Source organism: Labeo rohita, chromosome 9, assembly GCF_022985175.1.
Source record: "Labeo rohita strain BAU-BD-2019 chromosome 9, IGBB_LRoh.1.0, whole genome shotgun sequence".
Taxonomy (NCBI): Eukaryota; Metazoa; Chordata; class Actinopteri; order Cypriniformes; family Cyprinidae; genus Labeo; species Labeo rohita.
The window spans coordinates 28,893,644-28,911,773 of record NC_066877.1 but is presented as its reverse complement, the minus strand read 5'-3'; the positions used below and the strand labels follow the sequence as shown (position 1 = coordinate 28,911,773).

Sequence of the window (18,130 nt, the reverse complement as noted above, 5' to 3'; positions counted from 1 at the left end):
ATTGCATCTCATCTCAAACTCTCGCTTTCTGGTTATTTATGGGCTCTAAATGATTTACTTAGTTTGTACTGGGAATCACTGACATAGTTGGGCATTGATTTTGATCCCACTTGTCCAATAATTTGCTTGGGTCTCTATTTTTTTATTTTTTGAATTGCAATATTATCTTAATGTCAGTAATTTTATTAAGTAATGTTCTTATGTTAATTGAGTTTCACACTCTATCAGAGCCACAAAAAAAAATCCAGTGACAATTCGATATTCAAAATTTTATTGTCATTTTTATAAAGATGATAAAGGGTATCATGTTTAACTTGCATGCTTGTCATGTTTACGGAAAGCTTAGTCACAGAGTTTGTGTGATGACTGGCGTGTGAATCAGAGTTCTGTCTAATAATAAACTTGTGAGTTTATCAGGGCCCCTGACAGGTGGCACGGGTGTTGTCCAGGGCCACAGGACCCTTCTTAGTCCTGCACTGCCCATTGGTGCTTTCTAAAGTCCGTTGGATTTCTCAGCTGTCTTAGCAGCTGCCGCCTCTGTGCTGGTTTTGGGAGGACTGCTGGGATGTCTTTAACAGTGGAAAAAGACAGACCCTCTGTGGCAGTTTCCTGGAAACCTTTAAAATAGTTTTTATCTGGCAAACTTTTAAACAGTTCCCAGTCTTTGCAGTGGATATCTGTACTTAAGTTTGAATGTGAATGATTATAAAAATCTTATTCTAGAAATCACATGGTCATGGAAAGTCGCTCATGGAAAACCTGTTTAAAGATGATGAGAACGTGTATTGCGATACATTATTCACAATGATCTTTGAAGATGAAATGGCACTGTGTCTATAATCATCCTCTCCATGTGCACTGTAATTGGTAATCCTCTGTTTGCTGAATAAGTCTTTAATGTGCAACTGTACAGCTAAATTGCTCTTCAAATGCTGCCTTGTTATAATCTCCCCCACTTTATCTCAAAACATTTCCTCCAGCAGGCTTTTGATAGGAAGACCCCATAGGAAGACCTCAGGATGTTCTGCAGACACTATTGTCCTCAATGGAAAAGACAACATTACTGCAGCAGTAAGTATGTGGTGTGATGCTGATCTAAAGGTAACTTTTTTCACTGTTTCGCAGTGATCATTCCAGAAAGTGATTTTTATTATAGGAATGCTAAGTATAAAAGTCCATATTGCCTGGCACACATCACTGAAATATACTACTATTCAAAAGTTTGGGGTTGGAAAAATTAATTTTTTTAAAATAAGTTTTTTTTTTTTTGTTTTTTTTTTTTTTTTTTTTTTATGCATCAGTTTTTTTAATGCATCATTATGCATATGCATTTATGCATCATGAAATTTTAAATAATTTGCTGAAAAAGCTTAATTAGCAGCCATTACTCCAGTCTTCAGTGCCACGTGATCCTTCAGAATCTGTTTGACTTCTCTGTGGAACATAAAAGAAGATCTTTGAAGAACATTAGTAACTAAACTGCTTTGGTGGCCACTGATTTCCATTGTTTACACTGAGATATTTCTCAAAATATCAGTATCATCTTTTATGTTCTGCATAAGAAAGAAATGGATACAGTTTTGGAACGACATGAGAGCAAATTTTAATTTTTGGTTGAACTATCCCTTTAAGGGTTGGGGGACTGTTTTTCTTTGGACTGGTCACTATCAGAGTGTCTCTCTGGCTTTTTCCATCCATTATGCTGTGGTTGACTGATACACATTAGACTTGATAAATCTGCCACCTTTCAATAACCTTCTATATTTTTAAACTCCTTGCATTGTTACTGTGTTTGTATTATTATGCATTTGCATAAATACACTAAGTAATTGAATTAACAACATGTAGGTAAATACATCTCTCAGAAATGCTTAATTCAGGTGATCATGTATCATTTTGCTATCTGGGCATTCTTTAATTTATGCACTGGATTGTTTATAGTTCCACATTGTTGTTGTTTGGTGGAATAAAGGATTAGAAAGAAATATAAGGGATTTCTAAAAGTGGTTATTTTAATAATTTCATATCCATGACATTTAATAGGAAGGCACGCAATGTGGCTTTCTGGTGGTCTGTGGTTTGGAACAGGCATTTAAGAACAGAACAGTCCTCTTTCATGATCATTTTAAACATATGCTACAACATGGAAAGATGCCATGCAGGGCACACTGTGAATGCCTTTCTGTCATTTCTTACCATTAAATTATGCTGCTGACAAAGTGAAAATAAACACTTCTTAGATGATTAGTTCACCCAAAAATGAACATTCCGTAATTTATTTTTCCCCTCATGTTGCTCAAAATGTTGGACTTTATTTGAAACATAAACGAGGCATGTTTGTGCATTGCTCTGCATGTAAACAATGCACAGCACATTCAGGTTCTACAACAGAACGTCATCACACGCATTGCGTTGTGGTACTCAGAACACAGGTCGACTGAAATGGAAGAGAATAAATTGTTGAATTAATTTTTTGTTTTGTTTTGTTTTCTTTGCGCACAAAAAGTATACTCGTAGCCTTATAACATTAACTGATGTTACTTAGACTGTTTTGATGATGGTCTGGGCCTTAAAGTGGTAGTTCTGCTGCTGTTGATGCAGGGTCAGAAAGCTTTAGGATTTCATCCAAAATATCATATTTTGTGTTCCAAAGATGAACAAACGTCTTATGGGGTTGGAACGATAAGAGGGTGAGTGATTAATGACAAAATTTTCTTCTTTGGTTGAACTAATCCTTTTTTAAGCGGCACAGCTGTTTTCAGATATATATGTTAGTTTATCCACAGCACCAAATCGACATATATAATGATTTCTAAAGGATCATGTGACACTAAAGACTGGAGTAATAATGCTGAAAATTCAGCTTTGTCAACACAGGAATAAACTGCGTTTTATAATAGACTAAAAGAGAAAACTTATTTAAAAAATATTAAGTTTTTTTTTTTTTTTTTTTTTTTTTTTTGCTAACTCTAAAATTTGTGTGCTTAGAGGTTTTGCAATTAGTCACGATTTGGTCAGTTACCCGGATGCACGGCCATAACGGCAATACTCGGATGTAAACAACAGCATAATTTGTATGGTTAATGTACTACTGAATGCTTGTTCTGCTAATTTATGCTGTCTAAACCACGGAAAAAACGTGTGGAAGCTGCTAAATCATATAGGAGTTAGTAAGCAGGAAAGGGTGCAATATTTTGACAAACTTAAGTTAATAGGTGGTAAAGATACATGCACGCAATATTAATTAAGATATTGGCCTAATATTTTACCTACCTGACATAAGAACAAACATGAATGTTGTCAAGATTCTTGCCCTGGAAATCCTGGTTCAGTTTGGCCAACCTTGTGTCTTGTATACCTCAGACAGTTTTTTGCACTCTTCTCCTTGATTTGTTATAACTTTTGGCAGTCTATAGTACTCCAAATGTTTTTCCTGGTCCGACCAATTAGTACACCCCAAATATATAAACACAATAACTGACCATTTTCAGCAAAAATAATCAAGTTTCGTTCAGTTCAGGGGCATTGTTTACATATATTCAAAGTGTTGTGAAGCCATATAATAGTGAAACAGACAAAGATGTAAAACATTTGTACCCTCCAGTGAGTTGCATCAGTCAGATGATCTTGAAACAATCTGATCAGTCTCATTTGTGAGCGAATCGTCTAGACAGGTTTTGTGAATTGGGTCATTGAAAAGATTTGACTAGAGTTAAATTGTTAATTAAAAATACGATGTGGTTGCTTTGCTCCTCAAAGCATTAGAAAAAGCTAAATGTCATGATTTTCACAGTGAGTGACTTTTAGTGCTTTTTAGTCATGACTTATGTTTTCAGTATTGGAATACAGTACTTGCATGGGCTGTACTTTTTTGTAACTTTGACATAGGACTAAATAATGTCAAAATGGTGAGCTATTTTTCTAAGCATATAATTGTTTCCGACACGCTCTATTGTGAATGCAAAGTTTAGCCGTAGTGAGATATGCAAGGGGAGGGGAGAGAGCAACAGAGGCACCAAAGCAACCAAGCGGGGGGGTGTGTCAAATGGCTCTCTGCACAGTGTGATAAACTTAGTGGATATTTCTATTTTTAACACGCCTCTCTCTGCCCTGTCAACATAGACGGCTGTGTTTGCACCATACTGTTCATTCAGGCCAGTGGCCCCGGTGGAGACTGCTGTAGGAGTCCAGCAATGCTGAAAGACTTTTGAGGAGTTGCAGAGTTTACCTGCAGGGCAAGTGGATCTTTGATGTGGACGTGGGCTGTGTCACTTTAAAAACCCTCAGAGACTTCACTCTGTTTGTTTTTAGCTGCCTGTCGGGACAGTTATGGAGTTGTGAAAAGGGGAGATTTGGATTACAGCAAGAATCTGTGTGTACTGAGCTTTGTTCTGACCTTTCTGTTTCTTGGACGTGTGGACTCGAGGGGACAATGTTCACAATGTCCAATGAAGGTGATGCTGGAGGTCAGCCTTCCACAACAACAATAAGCACCGTGGCCATACAGGCTGGAGACTCGCAGATTGTTGTAACAGTCCTCAAGGTATTTGAGATATTATCCTTTATGTAGTCTGAGCATATGAATTTTATGTTTGTCACTCAGAATGTAGTACTGTATATACAGTTATTCAGTGTGACTGAGGTTGGCTTGTACTGTAGTATCAGTATGTTTCATGTCTTGAAATGACTTAATAGGATTTTTTCTCAAATATGAAAGTTAAATCATAATTTAGTCACCCCCATGTTGTTCTAAATCAGTATTCTGTGGACCACAAAGAAAGAGATTTATCAGAATGTCCCAGCTGCGATATTCTAGTATTATTTATATACCATTATAGTAATTAAATTAGTAATTAAATTTCATATTTTCAGTTGTCATTTGATTTTTAGTAATTTTTGTTTTTCAATTTAACTTTTTAGTATTAGTCACTTTAGTACTTCAATCAAAGCATTTTCATCTCAATTAATCATTTTCATTTCATGATTTTCATCTAATAGTTTTATTTCTTAATTATTTAAATTTATATTGAATTACTAAACATTTTTATTAGTTTTAGTAATTTGAGTACAAATACATTCCTTCATCTTTTCAAATGTTTCATTTTTTTCATCTAATAGTTATTTTATTGATATGTACACTACCAGTCAGATTTTTTTTTAAAAGAATTTTCTTCTGCTCATCAAGCCTGCATTTATTTGATCCAAAATACAGCAAAAGCAGTAACATTGTGAAATATTTTTACTATTTAAATAACTGCTTTTTATTACAATATTTTTAAAAATGTAATTTATTCCTGTGATCAAAGCTATATTTTTAGCATCATTACTTTAGTCTTTAGTGTCACACAATCCTTCACAGATCATTCTAATATGCTGATTTGCTATTCAAGAAACATTTATTATTAGTAGTAGTAGTAGTAGTAGTAGTAGTAGTATTGGATGTTGTTATTGTTATGGATCATGTGACTGAAGTAAAGATGCTAAAATTCAGCTTTCATTATTCTTTTTTCACAGGAATAAATTACATTTTAAAATATATTCAAATAGAAAAGACTTATTTTAAATAGCAAAAATTTAAAATTTTTAAAATTGTGTTTAAAATTTTTTGTTGTACTTTGGATCAAATAAATGCAGGCTTGGTGAGCAGAGGAGACTTCTTTAAAAAACATTAAAAATCTTACTGTTCAAAAACATCATTACTATAAACACGGAAAGGAAACTGCTCTCAACAGTGATGTTATGGGCACACAACTCGTGTTATTAAACAGACCCTTGGCTTGGGTTATCAATAAAACCTTATTGTTTTTTCCGTGAGAGAATTCCATGGAATGTGAATATTCCATAATGCCTGACGCAGTGACTTAATGGGGAAGCAAAAACAGCTGTGAGAGAAACACAGAGCTCTGTGATGGTCCAAGCTCCTAATGGCCTGAATTATTCATAATGATCCTCTGTGACTGGTCATCCTTGTGCCTAGGTTTAAGAGTTCTGTTATTGTCTAATGTATGCTTGTTCCTGCTGTTGTTTGTAGGGAATAGTTCAGCCCAAAAAATGAAAACCGCAGTTTTTTACTTCTCCTATGTACTCCTGATGTTGTTTCTACCTTATGTGTCTGTGTTAGGCTCTGAAAAGCTCCATAAAAGTGTACAGCGCTTCTAATCCTTTAATCCTTAAGTGTTCTTAAGTCATTTGATAGGAGGAAACAGTGAATTTAAGTTATTTACTGACAATCTTCTCTCCACCAGAGCTGTCAAATCTCATTTTTATTCATAGATTACGCCTATATATGTGTTGCAGGTTTGACATGATTGATTTTTAGGTTAAATATTCACCCCTTTCTTTGTTTATATGGCTAGTTCTTTATACAGTTAATGTGTGCCTGCAACAGGCCCTGTAAACAGCCTTAATGTATACAGAAATGATAATTAGCCATCAGTCCACATACCTTAAACTGTATTTTTTGCAGTTGTTTAACAAACATGACAGGCTGTGGCAGCTGTGGCAGCTCCACATTTCATTCACTCTCAGAATGGCTCTTCCCGTAGTTGCAAATTGCAATGCGATTTTAAGATCAGCGCAATTTGCGTGCCAAAGTTTGCATTGGGACTTGCAATCGATCGGATGAGAATTCGCCAAGGGGGCTTTGCATTGAAATCAAAGTGCTTTTTGGCTAGCTTCTTTCAGGCTTGTTTACAGTGAGTGAAATGCACTTGAGGCCACATGGATACATGAGGTGCATGTGCTGAAGCATAGCCATACATTAACAAGTTTTGTGTGTGTGTGTGTGTGTGTGTGTGTGTGTGTTTTAAAGTGTGGGAAGCTGGTACATCTACAGCTGACTGAAGCACAGCCCAACCTGCTGGAGATTGGAAACAACCAGGATGAGACCAAAAGGCTTTTAGAGGAACACGAGCAGCTCCTTGCCAAACTTAAGGTAATCTCTCCTGTACCAGTACGAAATAAAAACGTTTTGGTCTCAAAACATGATAGTTGTATGTACAGACATGTTTGGACACATTGACTGATTTAACACAATCTTTAGATCTCTTTTTTTTTTTTTCTGTTTTTAAATCAGCAGTAAATTCATGTCCCAGTCACATTTTCTTGGTTAAATAAACATTACTTACATTACCAGAAAAAGAAGAAAAAATTCTGTTTTAAATTCTATTTAAATTCTAATAAATTCTATTTTATATTTTTACATTTAACCATATAGTCAGTATTCTATTTATTAAAGCCAAGTATGAATCTCATCAAGTTAGTGTCTTTAAGCATTTTACATTTATTCTGAAATAATAACTCAAGGCAGTAACAATTAATTTAATTTTATTTATTTAACTTTTAACTATTTTTTGAATTTTTTGGATTATCAGTCATCAAATCTCGGTAAATATTTGTCACAGACACTGAGATTTATTTTAAATTTCATCAGGCTGATTACTCACTAATACACCTAAAGATCATGTTTTAATGCCATTTTAAGTTGTATTTTGACATAACGAAGTGGTTATATTTAAGTGGAGGAGTTGTTTACTTACTTTTTTAAATTAGTCTTCCCCATTACATTGTTCATTCAGACTGATTCACAAACACACACAAACAAAAGGGGCCTCATTATCAATCTAACATAGAAACAAACACAGATCCGAGCGCACAAATCAACTTATAACAGAGTTCACATGTGATTTCATGAAACATTCGTATGCCGCCAATCCCATCGTACGAATGATCGTACGTTGATAAATGTGGCGGCTGAAAAAAATCGTCATTTAAATATCACTCCCCTAAAAACACCCAGGTTTAGAAACAAAATCTGGCCAAAAAGAGGAAGTACACTCATGAAAGAGAAATTAATCTTACTCTAAAAAACACCCTTTAACCTTTAACCTTAGCCAATGTTTGCAAACAATGGCATTAATTTATACAGTATGTACATTTAAATACCAATAAATATAATGAAACATTTATAAACATTATAGCTTAGTTCTCCTTAATCCACAACAAACTCTTTTAATTTAACAGATAAAGAATAAAAAAATTAGTAGCTTTAAAATTTAATATTAAACTATAAAGTAAAACACAAATTAGGCTACAATGAATACACAATACAAACGTTGAGCTAAAATGAATAAATGAGTAAAGCGAAACTAAATGGAATTGGGCTCACAAGCCTCTCTCATCGACATTCAGATATTTCTGTTTTTTGCCAAACTATTATCCATGATGTAAACAAGTCTTTGTACTTCACTTGTGTTCCAGTATCCGCCTAAATCATCCTTCACATGCGCAAAAATGTTTATTTTGTCGCTGCACGCTGATTTTACAGCCAGCCTTTTAAATTGAGCAGTGTAACTTTTATGTTTGGCTGACTGCATTTTTGTTTGATTAATGGCTGAAATGTCAAGTTAGCCACGCTGAAATTTGTGTGTGTGCACGTGAGGCGCCTGCACAATCAGTTACATTTAATAAAGTAAAGATATAATAAATAAAATGCATTAAGAGTGTCACAAAACGAAAGTGACCTATTCTTGTCGAAGAATTTTTTCCCTTTTGTTAATCTGTTAATTATTTAAAAGAAATATATTTTGTGTTGGCTAGCCCTATTTATTTTGTTCCTTTTATAATTTCTGTTTTTCTCTGTTCACCGAAGTGCACCAGGTGGGTGAATCCTCTGGGTCTGTTGTTTGTGCTGCTATTTATCATTTAATCTAACGCCCTAAAAGAGTTAAAAAAAAAGTAAATTGAACAAAATGCTGTGAAATTCTCTGTGCTGCACAAAAATTCAATTGTCTACACAAGCTCAGACCTGACGTGGTCAGACCTGACCATATTGATAAATTCCAAGTTTTGTGTAGAAACAACCGTACGTCCAATTTTCTGTTGTACGTTCGTTTCATAAATAAGGCCCAAGAGGCGGGATTTATTGTATGAACCAATCACAGCCAAACACAACCAGTCATATCCAATCATATCGTGATGGAGGCGTTGCCTTCTCCCCACCAAACTTACCGCACACTTTAAAGGGGGTGAAACTTCACACTTTTGAAGGGGTGAAACTGAATGGGCTCAGGGGAGGCAAGAGAGATGCGAACTCCAGCTGTAGCTTTACTTGCTGGTGTCACTGAAAATGGAATGTTTCTGTAGAAAAACAAGTTATTTATACACTTTCTAATGTTGTATTTTGTAATATCAGCGCTTTTTAAATTTTTTTAATTAGATCTTAAGTGCAATGTCATTCTTACAGAACCATAAGGAGATTATTTAATAATTTATTGGATTTCCACAGATGTTTTTTGGTGCTGTTGTTGGAGGCATCATTATAGTGGTAGGACCCACCACTCAGTTTAACGGCAATGTTCTTCAACAGTTAATTTGAGCCTTTGAAATACGATTGTTATAAATCTGCTCTGTTCAGTGGGATGATTCCATTCATAATGAATGTTTTGAAGCTGAATTATAAAGATATTTGCAGGGTAGAAATTAAAGATTAAATGCAGAGAAATTAATAACAGATGTTAAATATTCTGTGTACTGTTTCAGGACACTTTTATATCGCCAGATCCAAATAGCTGGCGTTACATCAGACATATGCCACAAAGCGATGCTTTTAGACCTTACAAGGAGAATTCCTTGCTGCTTTGAACTGCCTTCAAAATATTGATTCGAACATACAATTATATACTGCAGAAGCATTTCCGTGCTATATTTGGAAGTGAAAAAACATCAGAACCACTATCTGACCAAAAGTAACTACAGACTCGGAATGAAGAGTACAGCCTTTAATCAGAACAAAATCCTCTGCCACAGTTAAAACGTATTGCACATTACAAAATATTTCATCATGTACTTTTGTGCATCTGCCCACCAGACGTGTCTAATCAGCATGGGAGCTGCTTCTTGTTTACAGTTTACATAACAGTAAGAGCTACATACACTTAATGTGCTACGGCACTGTGTAATGTCCGTTAATTGAATTTCAATTTTACACAGAAAAATGAAGGAAGTGTGTGGGCTTTGCTGGAGGAAGCTGATAAAACAGCAGCTCAGAAGGAAGGAGAAGAGCTGGTTTATGAGGCAATGGCTGTCTCTCTCAGCGAGGCTTGGAAGACACTGGTGGCCCACCTGGAGAAGAGGAGATCGCTACTAATCTTGGCTTGCCATTTCTTTGAATGTGCTTTGGAGGTAAGGTTGTTTCCTGTCTTTTCATAAGGAAACTAATTTATCTTTTGGTAATGTGAAAACACAATGAATTCAAAATGTCCTCCCCAGGCTAAAAAGTCATTTATAGAAGCTTAACTACCAAAACATAGCAAGATCAAATGCTGTGTATGTAGTTTGTCACATTAACCATAAAGTGTTACATTACTTTGTTTTAATTTTGAATAGTAACAGGCAAAACAAAGTCAGCACACTGTTCCCACAAAAAGCAAGTAGCTTCCTTTTGGTCAACTGAGAAAATCCATGAAAAACTTCGACACGTAATTCTTTATCAAGTGGATTGTTATTGAAATGACTGGATTCTCTCATGAAAGGGTTACATTTGTTTTTTTTTATTTATGTTTGTTTGTTTGTGATATGTTTATTTAAAATAACTTATACCATTTAATTTTTTATTACCCTGTTGTAAATAAAAAAAATGATTAAATAAATAAATACATAACAGACCCTTCTAAAACTTTCCAAGATCAGCTAAATCCAGCAATTTATTTTTTATTTTATTTTTAAGCAAAACATGTAAAAGAAAGATAACAGCAGTGGAATTTTGTCATTTTTAAAAGGCCATTATTATAATTTAGCTTAAATTGTGCTATATTTCTTTAAAATAAATTGTAATTTGATTTGTTGTTTATTTATTTAATTATTTATTTTTTGTATTAAATAATAATCTAGGCAAAGCTGGTTTTGGGTCGTTTAAATTGGGTGGACCAGCTGCAAATTTTACTTTTTTTTTTTTTTTTTTTTTTTAATGTTTGTTTGTCTGTGCTATATTTATTTAAAATAAATTATAACATTTTATTTTTTATTACCCTGTTGTAAATAAAAAAAAAAAATGAATGAATGAATAAATAAATAAAAAAAAACAGACCCATCTAAAACTTGCCAAGATTAGCTAAATCCAGCAAAGCAGCTTTATTTTATTTTATTATATTATTAAATAATAATCTAGGCAAAGCGGGTTTTAGGTGGTTTAAATTGGGTTGACCAGCTGCATAAAACCCATCTAAAACCAGCCAACGCAGTTAAATGCATTACTTTTAAAGGCCTCTGAACAGCAATGCATTTTTCTAACATTAAAAGCCCATTGTTATAATTTACAACATTTTTCATAACCACTGGCTTTTAAAAACTATTTAAGGGGGAAAAAGTTCTGTCCCTGATGGTTAGATGTGCCACTGTGTACTGTACAAAACATTGTTTTTGTTTAGAAATACAATGGATGGTTTTTGTTTTTACAGCTTCAAAGTTGGGAAACATGGTGCTATTTGATACTGACTGAACTTGCAATGTTGTGTATTTGTTCTGTTTTTTTACGGCGAACAGCTGTTTCCGTTTATCTTCAGCAATCTGAAGCAAGTCAGTCACTTTGATATCTGCTTCAGTTAGATTCTCTAGATTAAAGAAGATGAATCATCATCAAGGTTACGTGCTGCTGTTTTGACAGCAGCAGAAAATGGTGGCTGTGCAAATAAACTCAAGCATGAGCATGTTTCAGAACAATATTTGTTTTGCTGATAACATTTCAACAGACATGCTTCCTGCTAAATTATTGCTATGATGATGTACGTAGAGCCGACTGCATTCATCAGCTGAAGGTTGCTGCTATCATTTATGTAACATGATGGAGCTGTCATTCACCAGAAGATGGTTATGTAGAGTATAAACACAGTGTTTCCGAGCAGATGTTGAAAGAAATGTGACATACCAGATCTTGGATATCATTCTTTCTCAGAGAATCAAAAGGAATTTTAACAATTAACAATGACTCAAGTCTTTTAGACAGATAAAAAATGGCTCCTAAGAGTCATTTGTTCACAAATCGGCCTACGTTGTTCCCACGTTTGTTGTTGCATACAATTTCTGTGACATACAATACATACCTACTTTTCACTTTGACTTTGTTCTTATTTTGAAACTATTTACACTACCATTGAAAAGTTTGGTGTCAGTAACTTTTACATTTTTTTTTTATACTTTTCTTCAGAAGTGATGCATTCAGAAGTGATAATGTACACTCCCCCCATGTCATCCAATATGTTCATGTCTTTCTTTCTTCAGTCGAAAAGTAATTAAAGTTTTTGAGGAAAACATTTTAGAATTTTTCTCCATATAGTGAACTTCAATGGGATACAATGGGTTTTAGTGCAGCTTCAAATGGCTCTATGCGATCCCAAAATGATTGGTTATTTTAAAAAAAAATAATAAAAAATTGTATATTTATTAGCCACAGACGCTCGTCTTGCACTAACTTGACTTCACGCATTGCGTAGTCACATTGGAAAGATCACGCGTGACGTAGGTGGAAGTACCGAATCAGTGTTTACAAAGCGAATGGGCAAAGAAAGTCAAATGCCTTTTACAAAAAAAGGCAAAACAACGACGTTGGACGATTTTGAAGTTGGAGGAGAAAATGAGATGGAGTTTTTCAGCCGTTACCGTGTGTAAACTTTCCAACATGATTACATAATGCGTGAAATTGTGGATGTGCATTGCAAAGCTAGTGCAAGATGAGCATTTGTGGTTAAAAAGTGTTTTTAAACTTTTTCAATCACAGTTTGCCATTAGGATAGATGAAGCTGAAGACTTTCAGAGTGTTGGCCAGAGATCGACTACTTCAGACAACATGAATGAACTGCTTCAGAGACATAACACTATTAGAAGAGGTAAGAGCTTTGTTCTTTAGTTCTATTTGTCATTCCATAGCATCCATTCTGAGCAGCCATGCAACAAAATCACCAGTGGCTTATGATGCCTTGGAACTCCTTAGAAGCACCCTAGCACCAGTCAAAAGCAAAATCTCTACTGGGGGATTTGTTATATTGACAGAGTAGTAGTAATGACTTAATGAGATTGCATAGGAGCCATGCATATATAAACCAAATCAATGAAGAGGAACATTCTTAGATTTGCCTTTGAGAGCTTATATAAGGAATGTTTGGAATTCTCACCACAAAATATCTTTCAGATACGTGTGAACAGAGTTTTTGTTATCTGTCATAAACACTGTTGAGTAAAACACACCAATATATTACAAAGCTTGTGCTCTATCCTTAGGGATGTTGGAGAAGTCAATGCTGGTGTTGAATAAGAGTCGTGAATTGCTGGAATTTTTGAAGGACTTCCAGTCCCAGCAGGCTCTGCAGTATGGCAGAGCTTCTCACGGGGTCTGGAGCAGCTTTGGAAAGGTGGAAGGTTTAATGGAGATTCTGCAGGACAGACGCCGGCAAGTGGACATTTGCATGAGACAACAACAGCATGAGCTGGAAATGATCCACCGCATTCAACAATGGAAGAGACAGGAACAGGAGGTAAGTCACTCTAACCTAGAAAAAAGTCATTTATTATAGAAACTAGATATCTTAGATGTCTTATGTAAATCCCCATTTGAAAAAGATTTTGCAATTGCACCAGTTTATGTATGTCTACCATTTAAATTATTTTTTGTTTTGAAAAAATAATACTTTATTAAGTAAGGATGCATTAAGGATGTAAAGACATATAATGTTACAAATGTTTTCTATTTCAAATAAATGCTGTTTTTTTTTATTTTATAATAATCAAAGAAGTCATGGTTTTCACAAAAATATTAAGCATAAATGTTTTCAACATTGACAGTAATAAAAAAAAAAAAAGTTTCTTAAACACCAAATTAGCGTATTAGACTGAATTCTCATGTGACACTGAAGACTGGATTGATGGCTGCTGAAAATTCAGCTTTGCCATTACAGGAAAAACATAAGATTTTGAAATATATTAAAATAAAAAAATGGTTATTTTAAATGTTAATTATATTTTACAATATTACTGTTTTTTATGCTTGGTGAGCATATGAGACTTCTTTTAAAAACTAGGTAATGGTACTAACCCCAAATTTCTGAACAGTAGTGTGTGTTACATTATGTTTTGCCACATGGGTTGACATCTTAAGATACAGTTTCGCTCATAAGTTTACATTCCCCTTGCATAATCATGAAAATTGCATGTTTTTTTTTTTTTAATACTGACCTGAATAAGCTATTTCACTTAGCAGATGTTTTTATGTACTCCGCATGGCAAAATAATAGCTGAAATGTTCCCATACCCTTGAATCTTAATAATGTGTCTCGTTTCCTAGATGATCCATGAATGTTTTTATTGTTTGTGGTAGTTGTTCTTGAGTCCCTTGTTGGTCCTGAGCAGTTTAACTGGCCGCTGTTCTTCAGAAAAATCCTCCACATTCTTTGGTTTTCCAGCTTCTTCTGAATATTTGACCCCTTTCCAGCAGTAACTGTATGATTTTGAGATCAATCTTTTCACACTGAGGACAGATGAGGAACTCATACACATCTATTACAAAAGGTGAAAACATTACTGATGCTCAAGAAGGCAATATGATGCATTAAAAGCCAGAGGTTGTAAACTTTTGAACAGGATGATGTGTAAATCTTCCCAAAAGACAAAATAAGGACAATTTATCCTTATCATCCAATTCAAAAAGTTTACCCCCGTCCGACTCTTAATGCATTGTGTTGTCTTCTTGAGCATCAGTAAATGTATTTATCTCATTTGTCCTCAGTGTCCTCAATCATACAGTAACTGTTGGAAAAGGGTCAAATATGCAGAAGATGCTGCTGATGGAAAATAGTTCCTTTCCTCAAAGCCAATAGTTACTGAAAAATATTGCTTTTCCATGATATTACATATATGCCACAACATCCAAAACAACTGTTAAATTGGCTTATGCAGCTGATTAATCCTTTAAGATATCTAATACATGACAACAGGATCATAATCCTGAAAGAAAATCCTCTCTCAAGACAGTATAAGTTCAACTTCAAGTATTTCATTGTGCAACGAATAGCTTGGTAATGAAATACAATATGATGAATATACCTGTCATAAGTTGTTTTTTGTGTATTCATGTTAGATTGTCCAAACTCTCACATGGTAAAGGTTATTTAAGCATGCTCAAAGGCTCTCAGCATGAAAACATCCTGATGACCGGCTGCCTTTTTAAAAATGTTGAACTAAAATAACTAGCCAGCATACTTAACATGCTGAGAGGGGACAGGGCACATGCTTGTGTTTGATATGATCCCTGTGGAAAACCCACTTTGCTTTCATTAAAGGGCACTAATGCTTTGAATAACAATCTTGAATTTAAAATATTTTTAAATGTTAAATTGCTAATATACATTTTAAATTCAAATCTGTAAATTACTTCTTTTTATTATTCAGCTATATAGAGATATTTTAATTGAATCATTGTGTTTGTTTAACTTCATTAAACCTCAGAATAATTGTATACTGTTATATGAAGAAAATATATTTAAGATAAACTATTTCTAGATATAAGAAAAAAAAAAATCTAAGAAAAAAAGCCTGACAGTTAGATGATTAAGCAAAATCATCTAACTGTCAGGCTTTTTTTCTTAGATTTTTCTTCAATGGAGTTTTTCGGAGCATGATCATCAGGTTTTATGCATGTCGGATCCAGTGTTTCTGGGGACATATTAAAAAATATATATAAAAAAATTATATATATATATATATATATATATATATATATAATATATTATATAATATATATATATATATATATATATATATATATATATGTATATGTGTATATATATATATATATATATATATATATATATATATATATATATATGTATATGTATATATATATAATTTTAGACACTAATGCATCTTAAAACTGTGTAATGTGCTTTTAAACAGGTGACACAATGGTTTAAGGAAAAGGCTACATTGTTTTTGGAAAACAGTCAGCTGGGGGCATCTCTGTCAGAAAATGAGGACTTACTACATGAATACAAAGAGTTTGAACAGAAAGCCAAGGTAAGAAGTCACCAAATCATTTTCAATGAACAGATAAAGTAATACCTTAATATATTGTACAAAATATTAAACGTACGTTTTTTAAGTTGAAAATTAGTTTTCATTTCTAAAAATATTATAATAAAGTTAAATTTACAGTAATTTCAGTTCTTTGGTTTGAGCAAACATTTCCATTTTGCTCAAGTGTTATGGACTAACTGCTACTGTAAAAGCCATTTACTACAAAATATTTGAGGTGTTTACTTTTATATGTCATATTTTTATATTTATTTTGTTTGATTTTATTTTATTTTGTTGTGTTTACATCCTGTTAAAGTTTTTGCAAAATTACTTTCAATCAGGACATCATTTGTGACTTAATGTTGGTGGGAAGCAACATCACAGACATCAGTAAATAACAGCAATGGAATCATTTCATAAATATAATTACAGAAATGTGTATGGTATTATATAGCTTTTAAAATTAACTTTAAGTTGGAACCATCATGTAAGCTAATTCTCACCGAGCAATAGCGACAGTAACATTAAATCTCTATTTCGGTCTTGTTAATCTTTGTGCCATTGTGTAAATAATCAAGTTGTAAAGTGTAAGTGCTTGAGTTTGAATATAGCACTTACTAAAAGTCTGATACCCTTATAGAAATACTTTCTAATATTACAACACAATCATATTCTAAAAAAAAAAAAAAAAAAAAAAGTTTTTTAAATAAAGTTAAAAGATTAGCTTTAACGGGCATCTTTCTTTGGTTCATGTATCTTCCTTCAGGACTGGAGTGTGCTGGTCGAGAGGTTGCTAGAGCAGGCATCAGATCTGCTTTCCTCGAATGAGTCCACACAACTTCAGCGCTTGTCAGAGAAGAGTGAAAAACTCAAAGCTACACACGAGCAGTTCTGGAGCCTGATGATGAATCGCCGGGCTCATCTGCAGGAGAGCAATGCCTTTTACAGCAGTGCTAATAAAGTACGTAATGTAGTAGCACTTCACATGCTTTGACTAAGTTGAGGTTTGGATAACTGAGCTGATAGAGCCCTAACTCTTGGTAAACACTTCAGCAGCTATATTTCTTCTGACCGCATTCTAGTGACTTGAGTGTCATTTGATTTCATGGTTGAAGGTAGTACCCCCTAGTGGAGTGTCAATATATACATTAAAGTCAAAGGGAAAAATTAATTAATTGTTTTGTTGTTTTTTGGGGGGTCTCCAGGCATTTGAGGTGCTGGGCACCATAGAGATTGCTATAAAGGAGCTTAAGAATCAACCTCTGCCCTTACCTGAACTGGCTAGGAAACATGAAGAGTTTTCACAGAGTGTAAAAGACGCATCTGCCGAGCCTCTTCAGAGAGGTCAGCTGTTACTTCAGAAGCTTGGCCCACAAAGGTGAGAAGACAAAGAGCAGATGCTGCAGTGTGTTAAAAAATAGAGCCTATATCACAGCAGATATCCAGACTCTGGGTTTTTAATGGAGTGATAAAAAGATTGGGATGTTCTGTGTAGTGTCAGGCATCCACAAAGTGTGTGTGTTTGTTTGTTAGTGCCCAAGTTGGAGGGCTGCAAAGGATGCTGGGATACATCAAAGAGAGAATGGAGGTTCTGAGCCATGAGTGTCACGCCCACAGAGAGCTAACAGGCAAAAAGCAGCAGCTGGTGTCTTCATTTGAAGAACTAGTGGATAAGGTAAAAACTGTGGTAATCTCCATGTAGTAGTATGTAGCTGACATCTAATAGGATCATAATAATAATTTTAATAATGAATAATAATTCAGGGTGAATGTCATGAAATGTCAATTTTTTTGGTACATTAAGAATAATAATAATCATAATAATAATAATAATGATAATTATTATTATTATTATTATTATTATTTTTATTATTTAAAAACATAAATTTATTTATTTATTGTCATAATGTCAATTTCATATCACATTTTCCACCCAATAATAATAATAATAATTCAAAACATAAATTGTACAAAGTATTTACTTCATGTTTGTATTTGCTATTGCCTCTTATACTGATTAAAAACAAATGTACCCACATGTAAATGCAAAAATGTATTATTATTATTATTA

The 18,130-nt window shown here is 33.9% G+C and overlaps 1 protein-coding gene across 1 annotated transcript in view; it reads left to right on the top strand.

Moving 5' to 3' along the window:
• The first annotated feature begins 4,124 nt into the window (after nucleotides 1–4,124).
• The window catches only part of ccdc141 (coiled-coil domain containing 141), a 34,434-nt gene continuing 20,428 nt past the window's right edge, over nucleotides 4,125–18,130 (top strand). Inside the window, 9 exon segments of the mRNA XM_051118288.1 lie at nucleotides 4,125–4,543; nucleotides 6,812–6,934; nucleotides 9,991–10,182; nucleotides 12,773–12,881; nucleotides 13,273–13,526; nucleotides 15,940–16,059; nucleotides 16,826–17,020; nucleotides 17,265–17,437; nucleotides 17,593–17,734. Of these exon segments, the coding sequence (XP_050974245.1) occupies nucleotides 4,433–4,543; nucleotides 6,812–6,934; nucleotides 9,991–10,182; nucleotides 12,773–12,881; nucleotides 13,273–13,526; nucleotides 15,940–16,059; nucleotides 16,826–17,020; nucleotides 17,265–17,437; nucleotides 17,593–17,734 (1,419 nt within the window). The 5' untranslated portion in view covers nucleotides 4,125–4,432.